The sequence below is a fragment of the Podarcis gaigeae genome (assembly GCF_964106915.1).
Source record: "Podarcis gaigeae genome assembly, chromosome: 14".
Classification (NCBI taxonomy): domain Eukaryota; kingdom Metazoa; phylum Chordata; class Lepidosauria; order Squamata; family Lacertidae; genus Podarcis; species Podarcis gaigeae.
Genome location: NC_139690.1, coordinates 50,478,471 through 50,501,288, shown reverse-complemented (window position 1 = coordinate 50,501,288; position 22,818 = coordinate 50,478,471). Strand labels below are relative to the sequence as shown.

Genomic DNA, 22,818 nt, shown 5'->3' with positions numbered 1-22,818 from the left:
TTAGAAAAGCATTTACAGCTTTGAGTTTTCAGTGCATGCCCTCCGCATATCTAACGGGAAGCGTCAATACCACCCCTGTGTACCAAAGACTCTGGATCTGTTAGTCGGGAGAAACGGAGGACATTCAACACTATTTGTTACAATGCCCTTTATATACATCTTCTAGACAAAAATTCCTCAATTACATCCTTTGCTCTCTCTTTCCAGCTGACCACCCCTTGAGCAAATCTCTATTTTGCTGGCTGGCAATAATGGATTTATGACTGCACGGGTTGCAAAAATTGCCTTGGCTGCAAGTAAATTAAGAGCTAGGCACCAAGACAAGTATCATAAGGGGGAGTGTGCGATGTGGAGTGCTTAACTTATGCAAGAGTGATTTTTGCATTTTTGTATGTTTGCTTTGCTGCTGCTGCTGTTCGCTTTTAAATCAATTATTTGTGTCCTACGCATTGGGACCAATTGGGACGGCTTATAGCTTTTAGCAATAAGGATTCATTCAAGGAGAGAGTTTCTAGCATTTGTAGAACCCGAGGTACAAGGCAAAATGTACCTGCATTATTCTTTTCAAAAAGTATTGTGAGAAGCTAGCCTGCTCCCCTGAACACACTTACAGTGTTTGACTTTGCTGCCTTTCCCAGCTAGAAAAATTCCAGCGGACACTCACAGCTGAACAGTTGCAGCGAAAGATGGTGCGCCCCTTTATTCCCATTCCACAACACTGATTTGTATTAAATATTTTAATATATTAATATTCTCTCTTTCTCGTGCTCTCTTTTAATTTAAAAAATGCATTAATAAAAAGCACCCGAAAGAATACAGCTGGTGGAGTGGACAAGCTTATATCCTAACAGAAAAAAAGGTACATTTCATAAAATGAATCGGAACGAGAGGAAGGGGAAAGTCTTCCTGCAATGGGAGATTCCATGCGTCCGAGCAATGGGGTGGTTTTGTTTTTTTAAAAAAAGACTATAGAAAAAAGTTGCACTTGTGTTATGTCAACGGAAGGGCTCTGGAAAAAGAAGAGGAGATATTTTGGTATTTCAAATGCTCTCTTTCCCTCCGTTCTGCCTCGCTCAGTTCTGAAGCAAGCTTTCTGGCTTGGGGTAACCGAAAAGGACGAAGTCCGCTTCGTACAGCTTGTACAGCTGCCGCCTCCAGGCCACGGGGATTTTGGCAAACCAGTCGTCCTCCCAGCTGCTGGCTGTCCGGTTCCGGTAGCTGGGAGGGAAGCGAAGAAGGTGTTCCACCTTCAGGAGCTGCAGCAGGTGAGCTGCATCCTCATCCAAAGTCTCCAGCTTGCCCACAAAGTCGTACTCGATCTGGCACGGGTGGCAGAGGCGGTACACCTGCCTCCAATGCTCGTTGAACGGGGCCAGCTTCTCGGTCCGGGGGTCCAGAAGGTACTGGATGAAGTCCGAGAAGGAGACCCTGAGGCCCGCCTCGAAGGCGTCACTCACCGAGGTCGGCAGGCTGGTGTGGTTGGAGTAAAGTTTCAGCATCGGGATGGCAAACCGGCGGTAGAACTCCTCGTTCTCCAGCTCGAACTTGCTGCGGAAGGCCGAGATGAGCCTCACGAAAGGGTCTCGGACGAAGAGGAACTTGGTGTACTTCTTCAGCTTGATCTTCATGAGGTGGCGAGAGAACTTGCCATAGCGGCGCCAGAACTTGTTGAAGGTGAAGTGGGTGCTGGTGTTGTGGACGTGCTCGCGGGGGATGTCCAAGGGGTCTGCGTACGGCACGCCCTGGTCCATCAGGCTCTCACTCAGCACGATCATCACCCGCTTCCAGTTGGTGCAGGCCACTTTGGGGACGTAGCAGTAGATGACGCCGTGGCGGTCATCCACGATGAGGTGGTTCAGCTCATAGTTGGGGATGTCGTCAAAGGAGCGCTCCTTGGTGGGGAAGGCGAAGCTGGAGTTGGCGCACAGCTCCCTCAGCGTCCGGCGCCGCTCCGCCTGCAGTTGCTCCTGGTCCAAGATCTCGCCAGCGTCACGAGTGGACCAGTCGTAGCCCCTCACGTTCTCCTCCAAGTTGCCGGCGACGGGCCTCGCGGAGGCATGCGGGGCAGGCGGCTCTGTCTTCTGACCGAGACCCACATCGCGTTTCAGGTCAGAGCTCAGGAGCTTCTCCAAGAACTCGTCAACGTCCGACATCGAGTCTTGGCCTCCGTCCTTGGACACGGTGGGGAGGACCCCGTGAGGCCTGGAGAAGGTCGTGTGCAAGTAGAAGTGGGCCGTCCCCACGTTGTCCCAGTAGACAATGATCAGCAGGATCATGAAGATGGAGCCCAGCACCACCGAGAGGCGGAAGAGGCGTGCTTTGGTCATTCTGGCCGGAGGCGTCGGCAGTGGCTACCTCATGCCGCGCTCACCTCCAGCTCTGCTGGAAATATCTGAGAGCCAGCATGGTGGTTTGAGGACAGTGGGGAACCTGTAAGGAAGTCAAATACAAGGTTAGTCTCCTTCTCCACACAAGATGGTCAGAAAGACAGAACGGAAGAGGCGAGCGGCTGCAGTGGGGAGGGGCCATTCAAAATGAAGTACCCAAATTGGAAATATGGGAGGGTGATTCAAGGAAGCCGAAGAGAGATCCCCCCCTTCTTCCCCCGCCTTATACTGTATTCAACACTAATGTCTCACAACAATTGCAACTAAATTGTTTTTTTTTATATAATATTTTTTATTAGTTTTATGAAATACAGAAAAAAGAACAAAGAACATATTATGAAAGTAGAAAAAGAAAGTTACAAATTTTTCTTACTCTTTTTTCCAAATCTGTTGGACTTCCCCACGTCCTCCCAACCCTGCATTCTCTGTGATGCATAACGTCTGCAATTTGTTAACTTGTTTCAATACTTATTGTATCTTCCTTTTTATCATGTTACCCAATTTCAAATAAATTATGACCCAAATCATGTACGTTTTCATTTTAACACAATAAAGTTGTTTCATTATTCTATCTCTGACTCCTTGTACCTTAATTTGCATTTCTTTAATTTAACATTACTGAAGCTAGAATTTCCTAGAAGGTGAGTTTTTTCATACAACTTATAATGTTTTTCCAAATAGTCTTTAAATTTTCTCCAATCCTCCTCGAATGTTTCTTCTCCCAAGTCTCGGATTCTGCCAGTCATTTCGGCCAGTTCCATATAGTCCATCAACTGCGTGTGCCATTCCTCCAGTGTGGGTAAATCTTGTGTCTTCCAATATTTTGCAATCAGGATCCTTGCTGCTGTAGTAGCATACATAAAAAAGGTTCTGTCCTTCTTAAGCACTCTCTGGTCCACCATGCCCAGGAGGAAGGCCTCTGGTTTCTTAGGTAGGGTAAATCTAAATACCTTTTTTAGTTCATTATGGATCATTTCCCAAAAGGCCTTCACTTTCGGGCAGGTCCACCAGAGGTGAAAAAATGTCCCTTCCGCCTCTTTACATTTCCAGCATTTATTATCAGACAGGTGATATATCTTAGCAAGCTTGACTGGGGTCATGTACCACCGGTATATCATTTTTATAATGTTTTCCTTCAAGGCACTACATGCCGTAAATTTCATTCCGGTGTTCCATAACCTTTCCCAGTCTTCAAACATAATGTTATGCCCCAAATCCTGCGCCCACTTTATCATGGCGGATTTGACTGTCTCATCCTGAGTATTCCATTTAAGCAGCAGGTTATACATTCTCGAAAGTAGTTTACTTTTTGGTTCTAACAATTCTGTCTCTAGTTTCGATTTTTCCACCTGGAATCCAACCTTCTTGTCTACTTTAAAGACCTCTTGAATTTGTGCATAATGCAACCAATCTCGCACCTTGTTTTTTAGTTTTTCCAAGCTCTGCAACCTCCAATTGTCTCCAATCTTTTCAATAATTTCCTCATATTTAGGCCAATTGGCTTCCATATTAGGTCTCTTACGTGCCTTGGCCTCCACCGGTGAGAGCCACCTCGGAGTCTTACTCTCCAATAAGTCTTTATATTTTGTCCAGACCATTAAAATTGCTCTCCTGACAATGTGGTTTTTAAACAGTTTATGCACTTTGACCTTGTCATACCACAAATATGCATGCCACCCAAAGGCGTTATCAAACCCTTCCAGATCTAGGACATCAGTGTTTTCCAGTAAAATCCAATCTTTCAACCAGCAGAAGGCTGCCGATTCGTAATATAACCTCAAGTCTGGCAGGGCAAATCCCCCTCTTTCTTTCGCATCAGTTAGTATCTTAAACTTTATTCGGGGCTTTTTGCCCTGCCAAACAAACTTAGAGATATCCTTCTGCCACCTTCCAAAGCATTCCACCTTGTCCACGATCTGTAGGGTCTGAAACAAAAATAACATTTTTGGCAATACATTCATCTTTATAGCTGCTATTCGGCCCAACAAGGAAAGTTTCAATCTTGACCATGTTTCCAAATCTCTTTTGATTTCTGACCAACATTTCTCATAGTTGTCCTTAAACAGATTCAAATTTTTGGAGGTCAGATACACCCCTAGGTATTTTACTTTTTTAACCACATTTAATTCTGTTTCTTTCACAAACTCATCTGTTTCTGTACTTGTCAAATTTTTTGCTATAACCTTAGTTTTTTGCTTGTTCAGCTTAAATCCCGCCACCCGACCAAAGTCCGAAATTAATTCTAACACTCTTTTAGTACTAGAGACAGGCTCCTGCAGTGTTAATACCAGGTCATCTGCAAATGCTTTCAATTTATATTGTTTCACTCCGACCTCAATTCCCTGTACCAACCGGTCCTTTCTAATCATGTTCAATAGCACCTCCAGAACTGAAATGAACAATAGGGGGGATAGGGGGCACCCCTGCCGTGTCCCTTTTTCAATTTTAAACTCCTCTGTCACCACATTGTTTACTATCAATTTCGCTTTTTGTTCTGAATATATTGCTTCTATTCCATTTTCAAACCCCCGCCCCACTCTCATCCCTTCCAAATTTTTCTTCATAAACATCCAGGAAATATTGTCAAAGGCTTTCTCCGCATCAATAAAGATTAGCACCGCTCTAGTGTTTAGCTTTGTTTGTAAAAGCTCCAAAATGTCAATAATGTTTCTTGTGTTGCCAAACAAATGCCTACCAGGGAGAAAGCCAGCCTGGTCCTTATGGATCACTTCATTAAGCACTTTTTTAAACCTACTTGCCAAAATGTCTGCAAAAATTTTGTAATCCACATTTAGGAGTGAGATGGGGCGGTAGTTCTTAAGCTGAGTCTTTTCAGTTTCTAGTTTGGGTATCAATGTGATGAAAGCTTCTTTCCACGTTTCCGGTGCCTTCCTCCCCTCCATAATCTGGTTACAAACCTCCAACAAAGGTTGTATCAAATAGTCCTTCAAAACCTTATAGTATTTGGAGGTAAGTCCGTCGGGGCCTGGAGATTTGCCTAATTGGAGGTTCTGAATGGCGCTTTCAATTTCTTGCTGAGTGATATTACTATTCAGGGTTGTTCTCATTTCCTGAGGTATTTTCTGTAATCCGTTGGTTTTAAGAAATTGGTCCACCTCCGAATCTTTCTGTGGCCCTTGTGAATAAAGCTCTTTGAAGTATCTCTGGAAGCACTTTCTAATTTCCTCGGGTTTCTGTACCATTCTCCCTTCAATCTCTAGATTTGTAACTGTATTAAGTTTTTGTCTCTTTTTCAACTGCCATGCTAGCAGTTTCCCACACTTATTTGCTGATTCAAAAGATCTTTGTTTCATTTGTTTAATTCTCCATTCCACCTCTTGATTTATCAATTTCAAATATTATGCTTGGAAAAATTTCACTTCTCTCAGCACTTCCTTCGACTTGGGCCTGGATCTTAGTTTTTTTTCTCCATCTCTTATTTTTTCCAATATCTTCTCCTTCTTTTCATTCCAGAGTTTTTTCTTGATCGTGTTTTGTTGTATTAGAAACCCTCTCATGACTGCTTTACTTGCGTCCCAGATTATTCTTTTTTCCACGGTGGTATTTAAATTTATCTCAAAATAGTCCTTTAAAGTTTTTTGGGCCTTCTTGACAATCTTCTCATCCCTTAGTAGGGTGTCATTCATTTTCCATCTGAAGGATCCGGTTGTATTTAGTCTAAGTTCCATTTTCAAAGCATTATGGTCGGAGCAGGTTTTTGGGCAGTTTTCTTACAATTTACAACAATTGCAACTAAATTGTAAGAAAACTGTACAACCTGAAAAAACAGACAAGGCATGTACTTTTGTAAACCAAGGAAATCTTGTGTGTGTGTGTACACACACACACACACACACACACACACACACTAAAAAGGAAGCTAAAGAGTATAATTCATACAATACAGTGGTACCCCTGGTTACGTACTTAATTCACTCTGGAGGTCCGTTCTTAACCTGAAACTGTTCTTAACCTGAGGTACCACTTTAGCTAATGGGGCCTCCTGCTGGTGCTGATTTCTGTTCTCATCCTGAAGCAAAGTTCTTAACCCGAGGTACCACTGTATATGGAAGATTCCCTTACCCATATTTGCCCACTTGACAGCTCCAAAAAAGACCTCTTTCGCATTTGTAAGAAAATCACCTTTTAGTGTGGCAGCCCTCACACTTTGGAACTCCCTGCCAATTGACGTCAGCCAGGAGCCTTCACTGTGCTTTTCAGCACCCTGCCCTTTGCCTTGGGGCCAATCAGCATCTAAAGCAGCGGTTCTCAACCTGTGAGTCCCCAGATGTTGTTGGACTACAACTCCCATCACCCCTGGCTAGCAAGGCCAGAGCTCAGGGATGATGGGAGTTGTAGTCCAACAACATCTGGGGACTCACAGGTTGAGAACCGCTGCTTTAGATGCTGACTGGCCCAAAGGCAAGGGCCAGGGAGTGTGTGCCCCCTACGGTGACTCTTAACCTCAGGGTTATAGGTTCAAATCCTATGATGGGGAAAAGCTTCCTGCATTCCAGGGGGTTGGACTAGATGATCCTGGTGGCCCCTTCCAACTCTGCAATACTATGGTTCTTCCTAAGATGATGCTGGATTCCAACTCCCATCAACCCCAGCAAAGCATGACCAATGGTCAGGGACGATGGGAGCTGGGGTTCGGCAACATCGGGAAGGCCAATGGTTAGTCATCCCTGTTCCAACAGACAATCAGGTGTGATGGACAAGCAACTTGCCATTACTACTGATTTCCCTTCAAACACGTAGCCACAACTGCATATGTCTGGGTTTTTAAATGTCTGTTTTAAGAGGAATTCTCGCCTTGCGCAAGACAAGACAGAGGCCCCAGGGGTTTGGTAGCACTTTCCATCAGGGGATGGAAACTTTTAATTCTGTCAAAAGCCACATTCCCTCAGGGTAAGCACTCAGAGGCCAAAGGCCAGCAATGGATGGAGCAAGAGAAACAAGAGTCCTGGGTTACTAAAGACCTCTCTGTTATAATTTCCACCATGGCTACTTCAGAATAGAATGCCCAATGCTATACCGGTCTACTCAGAAGTAAGCCCCACTGAGTTTAACTTTCAAGGCTACTTTCAAATAAGTGCACTGGGTTTTATTTTAGTAAAGCAGACCAATACAGCTAGAGGTCTGAGAAGCAAGTGAAAGTAACACCTTTCTGGCTTTGGTGTGCTACATACACAAACATATATACATAGCTGGCAGAAGTCTACCAATTTGCTCTCAGATAGCTCGTGGGAGGGGATTTTTTTTATTTTTTATTGTCAACCATGCAATTATAAGCTATACAACCAGGGAAAGGTTTTAAAAGAAACCACCCATTTATTTTTATCAGATAAATTATGGCCCATCCGTCCAATAATTGTCCTGAAACTACAACAGAAAGAGGGGAAGACACACTTTAAAAACTGCAGAAAATGAACAGGAAGGAAGGAACTCTGAAGAATAGGGCAGCTTCAGGAGTCACCGGAGGCCGTATTGAGTGCCCAGCCTAGAACATGTCCCAGATACCCCTGCAATGGGGAGGGACCACAGGCCAGTGGTTTAGCACGTGACCAGCTTACAGAAGGTCAAGACTTCCACTTCCAGTTAAGAGAACCTCAAGCCGCAGCCTGATGGGCTAGAGAGCCACTGCCAGCCAGAGGAGGCAATACTGAAGTACAGTGGTGCCTCGCAAGACGAAAAGAATCCGTTCCGCGAGTCTCTTCGTCTTGCGGTTTTTTCGTCTTGCGAAGCAAGCCCATTAGCGGATTAGCGCTATTAGCGGCTTAGGGGCTTAGCGGGTCAGCTGATAAGCAGCTTAGCGGCTTAGCGGGTCAGCTGATAAGCGGCTTAGTGGATCAGCTGTTAAGCGGCTTAGCGGATCAGCTGTTAAGCGGCTTAGCGGATCAGCTGTTAAGCGGCTTAGCGGATCAGCTGTTAAGCGGCTTAGCGGATCAGCTGATAAGCGGCTTAGTGGTTTAGAAAAAGGGGGGGGAGGAAAAAACCCCGCAGGAACTCGCAAGACATTTTCGTCTTGCGAAGCAAGCCCATAGGAAATTCGTTTTGCGAAGCACCTCCAAAACGGAAAACCCTTTCGTTTAGCGGGTTTTCCGTCTTGCGAGGCGTCCGTCTTGCGGGGCCCCACTGTAAATGGACACATCATCTGACCTGGTATGTGGCAGCTTCTTCTATTCATCAGGAGCATCCGTCGTAATGCTTTATGTTCTGCATGCAGGTGGTCCCAGGTTCAATCGCTGGCATCTCCAGAAAGGATGAGGAACCAGGAAAGACTTCTCTGCCCGGGAGATTAGCTGCGGAACAGATAATATTGGGATAAAGGGATCAAGGGTCACCCTGAGTATAAAGCAGTGTTCCGAGTTCCTAACGTACAAGGGCTGGTGTGAAACTGTATCCCTGAAGTCTTTGTTTGTTTTTCAAATTTTATTTATACTTTCCAAGTTTATACCTTTCACTAATACTACAATCATTTTAACATTTCAAAACTTGACTTCCTTCCTTCCCCCTCTTTCTGCGGTTTCTTAAATTTATTTTTAATATCCTCTGCATATGCAAATTAACTTAATTTGCTCATTTACTCATCTACTTTAAAGATATACTTTTATAAAACTGCAGGTTATTACAATAATCCTGCCAATGATCTTATCTGTAAATATTCGATAAACCATTTCCATTCTTTTATTTTAAAAAGTTTGTTATCTTGATTTCTTATTCTTCCGGTAAATTTCGCCATTTCTGTGTATGCCATTCTGAAGGTATTTTTTGGCTTGATAACCAAAGTATTCCATGTTTTTCTTAAACAAGCAAACAAACAAACCCTCTATTTTTTCCAAGGAGTTGAGAATGAGCTCACAGTTCACCCCACTTTTCTCATCATAACCAACAACCCTATGGGTTTGGCTGGGCTGAGAGTTAGCGGTTGGCACAAGACCAACAAGCCAGTTTGAACCCAGCCTAAATCCAGCTCACTAACCACTATTGCTGGCTCTTTATGCAACGGTGCCAGAGGAAGGATGGGAGAGCAATTAGAGTTTGGTTAAGTATATAAATCTGCATAAGAAGAGCTGGCTGGATCAGGCCAATGGCTCACCTTGTCCAGCATCCTGTTCTCACAGTGGCCATTCAGATTTCCCCTGGGAAACCAACAAACAGGATCAGAGCACAGAATCGCTCTCTTCTCCTGTGTTTCCCAGCAACCATCATCCATATGCATTGCTACTCCCAGTAACGAAGGAAGAATATATAGACACACGGCCTCTAGCCATTGACAGCCCACAAATATGTCAATATTGTTGTTGTTATTAATATGCCACCCATCTAACTGGGTTGCTCCAACCACTCTGGGTTGGCTTCCAACAAGTTAAAACATTAAGCACAGCAAAATGCCAAACATTGAAAACTTCTCTACACAGGGCTGCCTTCAGACGTCTTCTAAAAGTCAAAGCTTCTTTTAAAGCCATCCAAGTTGGTGGTCAACACGGTCAAAACTGTGGGAGGGAGTTCCACAGTTTAACTATGCGCAGCGCGAAGATGGACTTTTATTAAAACCTGCCCTGGATCTTCGAGCATTCGGCTTCAATGGATGCCCGCAAATTCAAGCGTTACGAGAGAGGAAGAGAAGAGCTTTTGATACCGTGCCACGCACAATTTTATAAACTCCAACTCCTCCGACTCTCATTTCCTCTAGAAAAGCCCCAAAATACTGCAACCATCCCCCAAGGGGGGGGTTCCCTCCACCCACTTGGCCATTTTGCTTGCCCTTTCATGCCCTCGCTGCTGGTCCTTTCGGCACGCAACGTTTTCGAGGCGAGAGCCCCATTTAAACAGCGATGGTGCAGCTCCCCAAGGCAAAAGGAGGGGGGGAGGCAGCTGACGTAACCTTTTTCGGTCTCTGGAAAACGTGGCAGGTTGGGGGGGGCAAGGAGACCTCTGGAACAAGCAGCCCTCCTCTATAGACACTGACCGTTGTCCTTCGCAACCGAGCCGCTCCCTTGCAAAGCCCTTATGAAAAGGAGAGAGCAGCAACTTTTTCCAGCGTCGCCTCCGCCTGACAGACCTCTTTTACAAGCCTGTCTGCACATGTGCCTCTGCCAGCTGCTAGGAAGGGAGGGGCGCCATCAGCTGACTCTCAGGAGCAATGCCGAAAAACAAATGCCGTTTTAAAGTTGTGCAGCTGTTCTGGAATGAGAGGATGGGGCAGAGGCAAGTAGGAGCTCTCCGCACAACCCCGCCCCCATGGTTAGGGGTGGAATTTTTGTTTTTTATTAGTTTTTCCTTTATTACTCACAGGTATTTTTTTACATCATGACTTGACTTCTTACAATTATACATATTCTTGTATAATTAGGTAGTCTCCTAATCTGGGGAACCGGGTTCGCGTCTCCGCTCCTCCACATGCAGCTGCTGGGCGACCTTGGGCCAGTCACACTTCTCTGAAGTCTCTCAGCCTCACTCACCTCACAGAGTGTTTGTTGTGGGGGAGGAAGGGAAAGGAGATTGTTAGCCGCTTTGAGACTCCTTAAAGGGAGTGAAAGGCGGGATATCAAATCCAAACTCCTCTTCTTCTGGCTTCCGAGGTCACCCCAGTGAGCTTCGTGGCTGAGCGGGGGATTTGAACTCAGGTCTTACTCTGACAATCTAACCACTATGCTCCATTGTTTGTGGTTTAGTCATTTAGTCGTGTCCGACTCTTCGTGACCCCATGGGCCAGAGCACGCCAGGCACTCCTGTCTTCCACTGCCTCTTGGTCAAACTCATGCTGGCAGCTTTGAAAACACTGTCCAACCATCTCGTCCTCTGTTGTCCCCTTCTCCTTGTGCCCTCCATCTTTCCCAACATCAGGGTCTTTTCCAGGGAGTCTTCTCTTCTCATGAGGTGGCCAAAGTATTGGAGCCTCAGCTTCAGGATCTGTCCTTCCAGTGAGCACTCAGGGCTGATTTCCTTCAGAATGGAGAGGTTTGATCTTCTTGCAGTCCATGGGACTCTCAAGAGTCTCCTCCAGCACCAGAATTCAAAAGCATCAATTCTTCAGCGATCAGCCTTCTTAACGTCCAGCTCTCACTTCCATACATCACTACTGGGCCACATGTTAGGGTATTCTCTTCCTAACCAGCTACCTCTCTCCCCGCCACTCCTCCCTTCTTGAATTGTTAAATAAAAAGTCAGCTTCCTAATGTTTTTTGCCCTCCATGTTGCTGCAAGAGAGAAGCATCTCCCTTCTCCTCTCACGCAACTATTATTATTATCTTTATTAATATTATTATTATTAACAGTATATCCAAAGACCACAGGGCGGTTCATAACATAAAAATACCAAAGAGAACACAAAACACATCGTGAAATAAAAACAAACCAGGAACTGTGCTCCCAGGACCCAAGTTCCTCCTGTAAGATCTTCTGCGACGGGGGCTCTTACAAGGACTTTATGTTTCCTGTTCAGTGCAGTTTTTTTCTTTAATTGCCAGTTTCTATTTCTCTTTGTGTGTGCCTTACTTCTTCAATAAATATACTTTAACTGGAGCCCTGGAGCTGGCTACATTCCTTTGCAGAGCCCCAGACTTACCCACACTCAACTACTCCACCCAGACCAAGCATTAAACACAGCTTAAAACCTCTAAAAGGTCTGTTCTTCTCCATAAATTGTCCATTGCAAATCTGAACCATCCACTTTCCCCCTGGCATCTGGGATAGACTCTCCATCTGAAACCCTGAAGAACAGCTGCCAGTCAGTGTAGACAATACTGTGCTAGATGCACCAAGGATCTGACTTGGAAGAAGGCAGTTTCCTACGTTGCTCTTAATACCCAAGAGTACAAAATGTGCTCTGATGATGCTTAGCCAGTCCTCTGGAAGGGACAGATGAGAGAGCAAGAACGTCAGAAGAGACCTTCTGGATCAGGCCAATGACCCGTCTAGTCCAGCATCCTGTTCTCACAGTGGCCAACCAAATGCCTGTGGGAAAGCAGAGAGCAGGAGCAAATCTCCTCCGGTGGCAACCTGCAGTTAGTAGCATTTACAGTTTCTAACTCTGAAGGCAGAGCGTACCTCTCAAGGCTAGTAGTAGCCAATGATAGACTCCACCTCCATGAATGTGTCTAATCTGCTTTTAAAGCCATCCAAGTTGGTGGTCATCACTCCCTCCCGAGGAAGTGAGTTCCACAGTTTAACCATGCACTGAGCAATGAAGCGTTTTCTTTGATCCATCCTGAATCTTCCAACATTCAACATCATTGGACACCAAGCGTTAGGTGTTGTTGTTTAGTCGTTTAGTCGTGTACGACTCTTCGTGACCCCATCATTTGACTCTCCTAACCCCATCATTTCTATTGTCTTTTTCCTGAAAGTCCAAGAAACATTATCAAAAGCCTTCTCTGCGTCAATAAACATCACAGCCGCTTGCTTTTCGTTCCTGGCCTCCAGATACTCTATTATGTCTGTTATATTCCTTATATTATCTTTCATCTGTCGACCAGGTAGAAAGACAGCTTGATATGTATGTTATTGATATGAGATGTGTGGGATGTAAACACAGGAGCAGTCAATGACAACATTCCTAGAGTGTACATGTTAGAACATGGGGAGGGATGTCTGTCCAGCAAGCAGGTAAACTTCCTGGGGACGGACTTCCTCCGCATGTGACCAGAGGTGGGTGTGGCCTCACCTGTGCAGGTAAATGATAAAAGCACAGGGCAGGCAGCCATTCTCTCTTGCCTCTTGCCTCTCTGCCATCTTCATCTTCTGAAGGAGCAACATGCCCTCTTGGCTCTCAGCCAAGAGAGGACAGTACTATCTTCCTATAAGATAGTTTCTAAGTGTATGTAACCTTTTTAAGCCTGCCTACCTTCTGGGATCATATTGTGAACAGAACGTGAGTAAACTCTTTTATACTTTTATAAAGACTGTGTCGTGTCTTGTATTTTAAGAGGGAACAAAGGGGAAATTACCAGAGTAATTATTATAGAGGTTCTAGCGAACCTGTGCAAGCGTTACCGTTGCGTACTTAAAGGGGAATGTCTATAAACTCTGCTGATATTTTGGGAACTTGTTAGTACAAGTTGGATAAGGATATTGTCAGGACTGCCGCTAGGTCCCAGCTCACAGAGGACCAACGCCCAGTGGATATTATATACAAAAGTCTTTATTGAAGTTTAGTTTCCATTTCCAAGCTCTGGGCGCGCAGGCCCACGTCTTAACGCTAGACCGGCTAAGTCCCCTCTGACTCACTGCTCCACCCACACCAGTTTAAGATTCTAGCCCGGCTCCACCTCTTGCGCTGCTCTTTCCTGCGTTGGGTCCTTCTGCCCTCTGGGGTTCCCTCCTTCCTGGACTCCTCTGACGCGGAGCCTCCTGAGTCTTGCCCCTCCCTCCGGCGGGCTTTAGGACCTGGCTCCCTTCCCGGGCTCCCCGCTGTGCCGCGCTCCTGTACATTTGAACTTGGCGCGCGCGCCCAGCCGGTGACTTTCCTTCTGACCGTTTCCCCGCTTCCTGATGTGGGTGTTGCCAAACCTGACTCCTCTCCTCCCTCTGGTGGTGAGGACACTGGTCCCGACTCCTGGGACTCCCCCTCCCCACTGCGCTCTGGTGGAGACGCTGGCCCTGATCTCCAGCTGCTGTTCAGGGACTCCCCGCTGGCCCCTCCCTCTTGAGGTTTCTCCCTTGGAATCTCCCTTGCTCTGGCCACCGGCGCTCCCTTCTGTGAGTCCTCCGATTCGCTAGAGAGGCTTGTGGAATAACTCTGGCCACTGTCACTGCCTGCGCCCCCCTCGTACTCCTCCTCCTCACTCTCCATTTGCTCCCCCTCCTGTGTCTCTCCTTCTGAACCCCTGACAGATATAATTAGTCAATATATCCTCTCCTGCACCCCAGAACATTCCCACAAGATGTTTGTAATGATGGAAAAGAAAATTAATTTTAAAAAATTAGAAAAAAGAAAAAAGAAAGCCAGCTTGATCTTGGTGAATTAGGTCTTTTAGTACTGCTTTTAATCGATTTGCCAATATATTGGCAAATAATTTATAATCATTATTTAATAGTGAGATCAGCCTATAATTTCTAACGAAAAGTAAATCTGCTCAGTGGGCACAGTCAATCTGGTTTTTCTTGGCTAAGAACTTTGGTTCACTTGCCTCGGAAGACACTGGGGGAACATGATGAATGACTCAGGAGAGGCCAAGCAAAAAACATTGAACCTGAGGAGGGGCTGAAAGAGGAGGTTTGCAGGCCACTGTCAACAGACAAACAGACCATAAACTGTTCCCCACTCTGTGCAAACACCAGTGAGCAAATGAGCCTTATTGCATTTGGTGGTGCAGGCTTTCTGGAAAGTTTTGAACCAGGATTCCCCCCCCCCCCCAATCATATAAATCAACTGGAACCTGAATCTGTTTTGCACCTATCCTTTCTGCTTGTCATTTCAAAACTATTACAGATTGCAGTCTTTTACATCACACTCAGCTTCTTCTCTCTCCTTTCATTTTCTAGTTACAGGTAGGTAGCCGTTTTGGTCTGCCATAGTCGAAACAAAATAAAATAATTCCTTCCAGTAGCACCGTAAAGGTAAAGGTACCCCTGACCTTAGGTCCAGTCGCGAATGACTCTGGAGTTGCGGCACTCATCTTGCTTTACTGGCCGAGGGAGCTGGCGTTTGTTCACAGACAGCTTCCGGGTCATGTGGCCAGCATGACTAAGCCGCTTCTGGCGAACCAGAGCAGCGCACAGAAACACGTTTACCTTCCCGCCGGAGCGGTACCTATTTATCTACTTGCACTTTGACATGCTTTTGAACTGCTAGGTGGGCAGGAGCAGGGACCGAGCAACGGGAGCTCAACCCGTTGTGGGGATTCGAACTGCCGACCTTCTGATCAACAAACCCTAGGCTCTGTGGTTTAGACCACAGCACCACCTGCTGTCAATCACCCATTCCCACCACCCTTCTGAGTGATACCCCTCCCCACCCTCTCACTATATATAAGGGTCTTCTGACTTCTGTTTCAGTGTATCTGAAGACGTGTGCATTCACAAGAAAGCTCATTGCAATAACAAACTTAGTTGGTCTCTAAGGTGCTACTGGAAGGAATTTTTTTATTTTGTCTTGCCTTTTCTGTTTTATTTTCTGTTTTTATTCTTCCATTTATACCCCCATCATTCTTCCAAGGAGGCATATACGGTTTTCCCCTCCCCATTTTATCTTCACAACAACCCTGAAAGGTAGCCATGGCTGAGAAATGATGACTCACTCAAGGTCACAGAATCATAGAATCATAGAGTTGGAAGAGACCACAAGGGCCATCGAGTCCAACCCCCTGCCAAGCAGGAAACACCATCAGAGCACTCCTGACATATGGTTGTCACGCCTCTGCTTAAAGACCTCCAAAGAAGGAGACTCCACCACACTCCTTGGCAGCAAATTCCACCAGGTCACCAAGTTGGCTTCAAGGCTGAATAGAGATTTGAACCCAAGTCTCCCAGCTGTCTAGACCAACCATTGCACCACACTGGTTACATAAGAAAGATGTTCTACATGTTTCTAGCCTCTTGAACTTAAAAATCTGCCTCTACATTGGGACATTTGAATTGCTTCCAATAAAGGCATTGCACCACTCAGACTTTTGGATTAAAACTTTTAAGAAGTGCTGCATGCCAATTTTACATGCTGGATAAAATCTTGAAAAAGTTCTCTCCCTAGCCAGAAAAAATGATTGATGGGGCTGTCAATAAATGTGCTTAAATGTGATTTAAAACATTATAATGAAACCTATTCACGCAATCACTTGGAAGTTACTGGGATATTTGTTCACATAGTATGAGACAGAAACCCAAATATATACATGGAAGGCATCTTAGCATGCCTAAATACTTTTGCGTGCTTTCAAGTCACATGAAAGAAGTCACAGACAACTTTAAAACAGTTCAGATCCAGATGCTAAATCATTCTTGTGTCTACTGTGGATTTAACAACATCATCCATTGCATCAGGGTTTCATTCACAGACCCACCTTCTAATGTGTATATTCCACTATCGGTCTGAAATTAATTTCCTTTCTGCATACGACATATCACAAACAGGCCAGACTCTATATGCAAGAGAGTACACAAATCTGACACCATCAATATCCATAAATCCAAACACATCAACCTCCCAGGCCACTGTATAACTAAAGTGGTCATCCTTGAACCAATGAACTTCAAAGGGAGATTAAAACCCGAACTAAGATTTGTCAAGATCATGGGTAGGCAAACTATGGCCCATGGGCCGGATCCGGCCCAATCGCCTTCGAAATCCGGCCAGCAGACGGTCTGGGAATCAGCGTGATTTTACATGAGTAGAATGTGTCCTTTTATTTAAAATGCATCCCTGGGTTATTTGGGGGGCATAGGAATTCGTTCATTTCCCCCCAAAAAATATAGTCCAGTCCCCCACAAGGTCTGAGAGACAGTGGACCGGCCCCCTGCTGAATAAGTTTGCTCGTGGGCTGAATCAACAGCTTGGATTTTTATTATGCTCTCTGTGCTTATTGGCTTATCGATGCAAGGACGCTTGTGCTATCGACACCAGTGCTCTGCAAATTATCTACTACCAACATTTTGCAAAATTGCCACTGTTAGTGGTTGTCACAGATGGTACAATCCGCATTTCATTCTCCTCTTATCTCGCAGCTTACAATTCCTCTCCCGCCAAGTGTAACACAGGATAACAAGTCATGCACTGAACTGTTGACTCCATGAAAGCTCATCCCATAATATGCTACCCCTGAGCACTTTGTTGTAGTAAAATGAATGTCCTTAAGGGACCGCAAAACACTTTTTCAATTTTTGTTATTTATTATGTCACTAATGAATTTTAGGCAACAATTCATGGAAATGTTTCCACAGAAAAATTCCACAGTCATACAAATTTTCCACTCCGTAGTCACTGGCTGCATTTATGTTTACGGACAAGGCCTGCCAATATGCTTGCCTTCCAAATTTTGTAGGACTTCAGCTCCCAGAAGCCCCAGCAGCCAATAGCCAAGAATGATGGAACTTGCAGTCCAATAATATCCCAAGGGCACCGACTGCTTTACAGTTATAGCTACAGATTTACTACTTCTTTCTTTATCTCAACTTTCAGCCGGACACTGTAGTATAAACACCGAGAATTGAGAAACACTGGCCTGCGAGCGCTCCAATTGGAGAACAGCCTTTACCAAAGGTGTCATGGGCTTTAAAGAAACTTGAACTCAGGACGCAAGGGAGAAACGTGCTAAGAGGAAGGCACGCTTGGCAAACCCTCACTGTGATCAACTCCTGCCCGGAAACATATGTCCCCACTGCGGAAGGACATGTGGATCCAGAATTGGCCTCCACAGCCACTTACGGACTCACTGTTAAAACTGTGTATCTGAAGAAGTGTGCATGCACACGAAAGCTCATACCAAGAACTGACTTAGTTGGTCTTTAAGGTGCTACTGGAAGGAATTTTTTTGTTTTGTTTTGACTATGGCAGACCAACACAGCTACCTATCTGTAACTGTTAAAACAGTGTTTATAGAAGACAATCTTACTTGACTACAAGGGATCGTCAAAGAAGACAGCTATAGGTACAGATTTATCTTTCTTTATCTCACATTTCAGTCGGACAGTGACCTATAATGCAGCTCACGGCTGAAATCAACAATACTGTAATAAGAGCACAGTGGTACCTCTGGTTGCGAACGGGATCCGTTCCGGAGGCCCGTTTGCAACATGAAAAGAGTGCAACCAGCAGTGGCGCGTCTGCGCACACGCGGGTTGCGATTCGCCACTTCTGCGCATGCGTGTGATGTCATTTTGCGCTTCTGCGCATGCGGCAAAACCCGGAAGTAACCCTTTCCGGTACTTCTGGGTCGCTGCGGGACGTAACCTGAAAGAACGTAACATGAGGTATGACTGTACAATATTTTAAATTATTGTGTATCTTGTGTGTTGTTGTTGTTTTATTAGGGCCAGCATTCTGTCCTCATAGTGGCCAATCAGATGTCCTAAGGCCAACTCTTCCTTCCTGTGGTTTCGACCAACTGGCATTCAGAAGCATCGCTGCCTCCAGAATATGTCATAATAGGAACACATTCTTTCTTTTCTTCAAGGAAGTTGTCTGTGCAACCTAGATATGGGGGCTGTTATGTACTCTGCCCAGGAGAAGCAGCGTTAACCTTCTGGTTTCTGCACCCCATATCACAACTCTTTCATCCAAGCGTGGAGGAAACACTTCTGCAAGTTCCCCCTTTTCACTTCCCCTAAGTAACTGCAGCAACCTCACTCCATCCCAAGTTTCACAACCTGCCCTACTAAAAGAGTCAAGCTACAAGATAAATATCCAAGTAATAGCTCGTTTGGTAAAGAAATGGACTTTTAATCTCAGGATTGTGTGGGATCGAGCCCCACATTGGACAATAAATGGCCCTTGTGGTCCCTTCCAGCTCTACAATTCTATGATTCTAAATTAAATGCGTAGTGTCAAAATTCAGAGCCTGTTGCTTGATCCTGGTCAGAGCCTCCTGGATCAGACTCTAGTCATTTTGCAAATGCAAATGTGAACTTATGAATCATAGAAGTGTGGAGTTTGAAGGAACCCCAACGGTCATCTAGCCCAAGCCCTTGCAATGCAGGAATCTTAGCTAGACCATTTAAGGATCTCATTTTCAAACTACAAGTCCCAGAATTCTTTGGGGGAAGTCCTGATTAATTGAAGTGGTATCATAGTGCTTCAAATGCACAGTGTGAATGTGACCAGTGGACTAATACTGTACAGTGGTACCTCTAGTTGCGAATGGGATCCGTTCCAGAGCCCCGTTCGCAACATGAGCAGAACGCAACCCGCGTCTGTGCATGCCGTGATTCGCTGCTTCTGCGCATGACATCATTTTGAGCGTCTGTGCATGCGCGAGCAGTTAAACCCAGAAGTAACCCATTCCGTTACTTCCGGGTCACTGCGGGATGTATCCTGAAAGAACGTAACCTGAACCGAAGCGAACGTAACAAGAGGTATGACTGTACATGCTTCTTTAAAAAATAATAATAATCAATGGGATTATTACAACCATGTTAATTTACAGGCCACCTTGAAACCACTGCCCTGCTACGAGCTCTCATGCAACACCCCTGGCAGCATCTGGAATGAGTGATGTTCATCATTCCACCATCTATCAGTTTCTTAGACATTAGAAGCCACAGCCTGGAGCTAATGTCGCAACTTTCCATGTTGAGCTCCTTGCTACAGCAAAACTCTTTTCAGCCTCTGCATGACAAGCAATTCCAAGAAAGTGCGGGGTTACGTCCGCTCATCAGACTCGTTGCCCACCCAGAGTTTTTGCTCATCAGTGTTTGAAATTAGCTGGGCACCAGTTGCATTTTGCAACAGGTGACCGGCCTTTTGCGAGGAAGTGGAGGTGTCTGGTCGCCAGGTTTGGCTGGCTGGTGTGGCTGCGGTGCTGCACCACTCAGCTGGTCTGTTGGGCAGCACAGCCCCAAAAGATACGCTTCTTTTGGTGCTGCGCTGCCCCGCAAACCAGCTGATTCACGTGGCAGCACAGCATCCAAAGACGTGTGTCTTTGGGTGCCGCACTTCCCCACAGACCTTCGTAATCCTGCACACACACAAAATGGGTGTATCCTTGTGGCAGCCATAACCTAGATTTAAGGTGCCATTTGGCTCCTAGATTTTATAGCTGTTTCTAACACTGGCTCAGATACACCGAGTTAGAATATGCAGTCCCTGGTAGCCACATGGGAGCTGCACGGGTTTATTGAGGGTCCACATGGCAGATGGAGAGGGAAACTGCAGGATGCTAAACTCTGTTTCCGACACCTCTCACTTGGAAGCAAATTGAGAGTGGGGGAAGCCCTTTCCCCCTGAGCACATAAGAGGTATTACTGCTTACGCACCAGTTCTCATTTTAACACTCCTAATTTCACATTCTCATTGATTTTCAGTCCGACTCAGAGGAGATAGCTAGGCAGATGCCTGAGTCAGCTTTGGCTATTGCTAACCACAAAAGGATTTCTAGGCCTACCAGAACAAAAAAGAAAAAGGGGAAGGGGGATATTTCTCCATAAGACACCAACTGCCGACAAGTGGAACAAGCGCCACCAGCACCAAGGAACCAGCCACCAAGCCTGAACTTCATAAACAGGTTGGAAGCATCCACCCCCAGCACAATTCAAAGTGGGACCCACCACAATCGAACCTACAGCCAGCCGCTCTTACTCTAGAAAGACCCCGAACAAACTCCCAAGCCTCCCTCATTCTATGGAAACAGCCCCTAGCTTCCAAAAGCCCCCAACTTCGCATAGCATGCTAAGTTAGCTGGGCTTATAAATGTTCAATTAAATGAGTCGAGAGCCAAGCAAAGTTTCACAGGGAGCACTGTGCTGCACACCAGGGTTGGAGAAATCTGAGGTCTGGGGACAGGTGCGGCCCTCCAGGGCTTCCTATGTGGCCCCCGGGACTCTTCCCAGTACATACCTTGCACTAACCCTGCTCCACACCTGGTTGGCTGGGGTCCTTGAATTTGCCTGTCTCAATGGAGATACATGTGCACAGGAATCTGTGGGTTTTGTGCCCTGCCCAATTTTGTTTCCTCTGGCCCCGCCCACCACTGGCATGTGACCACCAGGAGGCTGTCCATTAGGGAATGCTGCCCTGGGGTGAATGGAGACGCCCCACCCTGCTGCCCACTGTGTCGTCTCTCAGAAATGCTGCTCTGTCACAGTGAATCTGGGTTATCATTTACAGTGGTACCTCAGGTTACATACGCTTCAGGTTACAGACTCCACTAACCCAGAAATTGTGCTTCAGGTTAAGAACTTTGCTTCAGGATGAGAACAGAAATCGCACAACAGCAGCAGGAGGCCCCATTAGCTAAAGTGGTGCTTCAGGTTAAGAACAGTTTCAGGTTAAGTAAAGACCTCCAGAACGAAGTCCTTAACCTGAGGTACCACTGTATTGTGTTCTGGTGTTGTAACCCACCCTGTGACCTCAGAATTAAGGGCAGCTAATTAATAAGAATGATAATGATAATAATCAAATATTAACAGTTGTCTATATCAGGGGTGAGCAGACTTCGGGTTTGTGGGGATCTACTTTGCTTTTTACAAGCACCCCAATATTCACTACACAGAGCCAGGTGCAAAAGCCTTAGAATCAGAGAACAGAGAGTAAATTTCACTGTTAGAGAACCGGAAGTAATAAAATGTTGCTGATCTACTTTGAATCAGTCAGAGGCCCTGTACACACCACACACCTGCCCCCCTAATAATGGGAACTGTAGTTTACCTCCTCACAGATCTACAATTCCCAGCACTCTTGTCAAACTATAGTTTCCAGGCACTAATTGGATGTGTTGTCTGCTTTAAACATATGATATGCTCACAGATATCTTTGATCCTAATCTAACATCTGGGGGACGAAGCTGTTTATGAGTCTTAAAGTAATAACAATAAAAGACCACTCCTAACTTCATGTGGTACAATGCAGTCGCATTTCCCATTAAAAAAACAGAAGGAAAACTAGAACCAGCAAACTAGAAGCGAAGTCCACAGAAACCAAAGCACAAAGCCAGCACCAGGTGCTGCTTCTGCCCATCGCCGGCTGCTATCTAAGTGTGTCCACAGGTGTCTGTTCGGCTACCTGGCAACTTGCAAAGGCGACCTGAGCGGGGGAAGAAATGATGCCCCGTCTTCCTTTTGAGCGCAGATATCAACCGAGAACGAAGTGACCGCGATAATAAAAAAAATCCGAATTAAAACAAGGAGGTCTTTCCTCCTAATCCCGAAGACTCAGACGGGTCTTTCGCAAACGCGCTTCGGCGCGGGAGGAAATCCTCTCCCGCCCCATCGCGGCGCGCGACTCGGGCAGCCTCTCCAAGTCCCGGGGGGCGAGACGAGGAGAAGCAGCACCCCCTCGCCACCCCTGGCGCGCGGCGTGACCTTCGGCAGCCCTCTGGGGACGGGGAGCCGGGCCCGTCCCGCGGAACCCGGCCGGCTGCCGTGCGCCTCCTGCCCCGTTGCGCACGGGCTGGACGGAGACGCGCGCCCTCCTCCTGGTCACCGGGCAGCCCCGCGCATCCACGTGGGTGAGAGCTCGGGGCCGGGGGAGTTGGGGGGCAGCAGCATCTCTCCGCTCAGCCCACCCGCGCCCCACCCCGGAAAAGAAAAGCCCGGTGGCTCCTCCATCCAGCCGGCATTACGCGCAGCGCCCACCCGGATCAGTTGCCCCACCAGCGCGCCCCGCCGCGCCCAGCGCCGCCTACGGCTCCCCCGAGCGCCGGTGCCCATCTCACCTCCTGCCCGGTGCCGCTGGGCCAGCGGAACCTCCCGCCGCCGAGGCGCCTCCCTGCCTGCCTCCCTCCCTGGGCCAGCCAGCCAGACAGCGCGCCCGCCCGCCCGGCAGCCGCTCCACCTC

At 46.4% G+C, this 22,818-nt stretch overlaps 1 protein-coding gene and 1 long non-coding RNA gene across 5 annotated transcripts in view; one reads left to right on the top strand and one right to left on the bottom strand.

The window, feature by feature from the left end:
* Positions 1-22,818, top strand: part of LOC310831366 — a 136,652-nt gene that overhangs the window by 5,745 nt on the left and 108,089 nt on the right. The window lies entirely within an intron of this gene.
* CHST12 (carbohydrate sulfotransferase 12) lies at positions 671-22,811 on the bottom strand. 4 transcript variants are annotated; one of them, XM_083711700.1, is made up of 3 exons: positions 22,697-22,811; positions 8,550-8,692; positions 671-2,430 (listed from the first exon to the last, which is right to left on the bottom strand). In XM_083711700.1, exon 3 carries the CDS (start codon positions 2,325-2,327, stop codon positions 1,074-1,076), a length of 1,254 nt encoding a protein of 417 aa, XP_083567826.1. In that variant the 5' UTR covers positions 2,328-2,430; positions 8,550-8,692; positions 22,697-22,811; the 3' UTR covers positions 671-1,073. The 4 variants fall into 4 exon arrangements, with proteins under 4 accessions (XP_083567826.1, XP_083567828.1, XP_083567827.1 ...); XM_083711702.1 differs by lacking the exon at positions 22,697-22,811 and adding an exon at positions 22,045-22,694; XM_083711701.1 differs by lacking the exon at positions 22,697-22,811 and adding an exon at positions 10,279-10,637.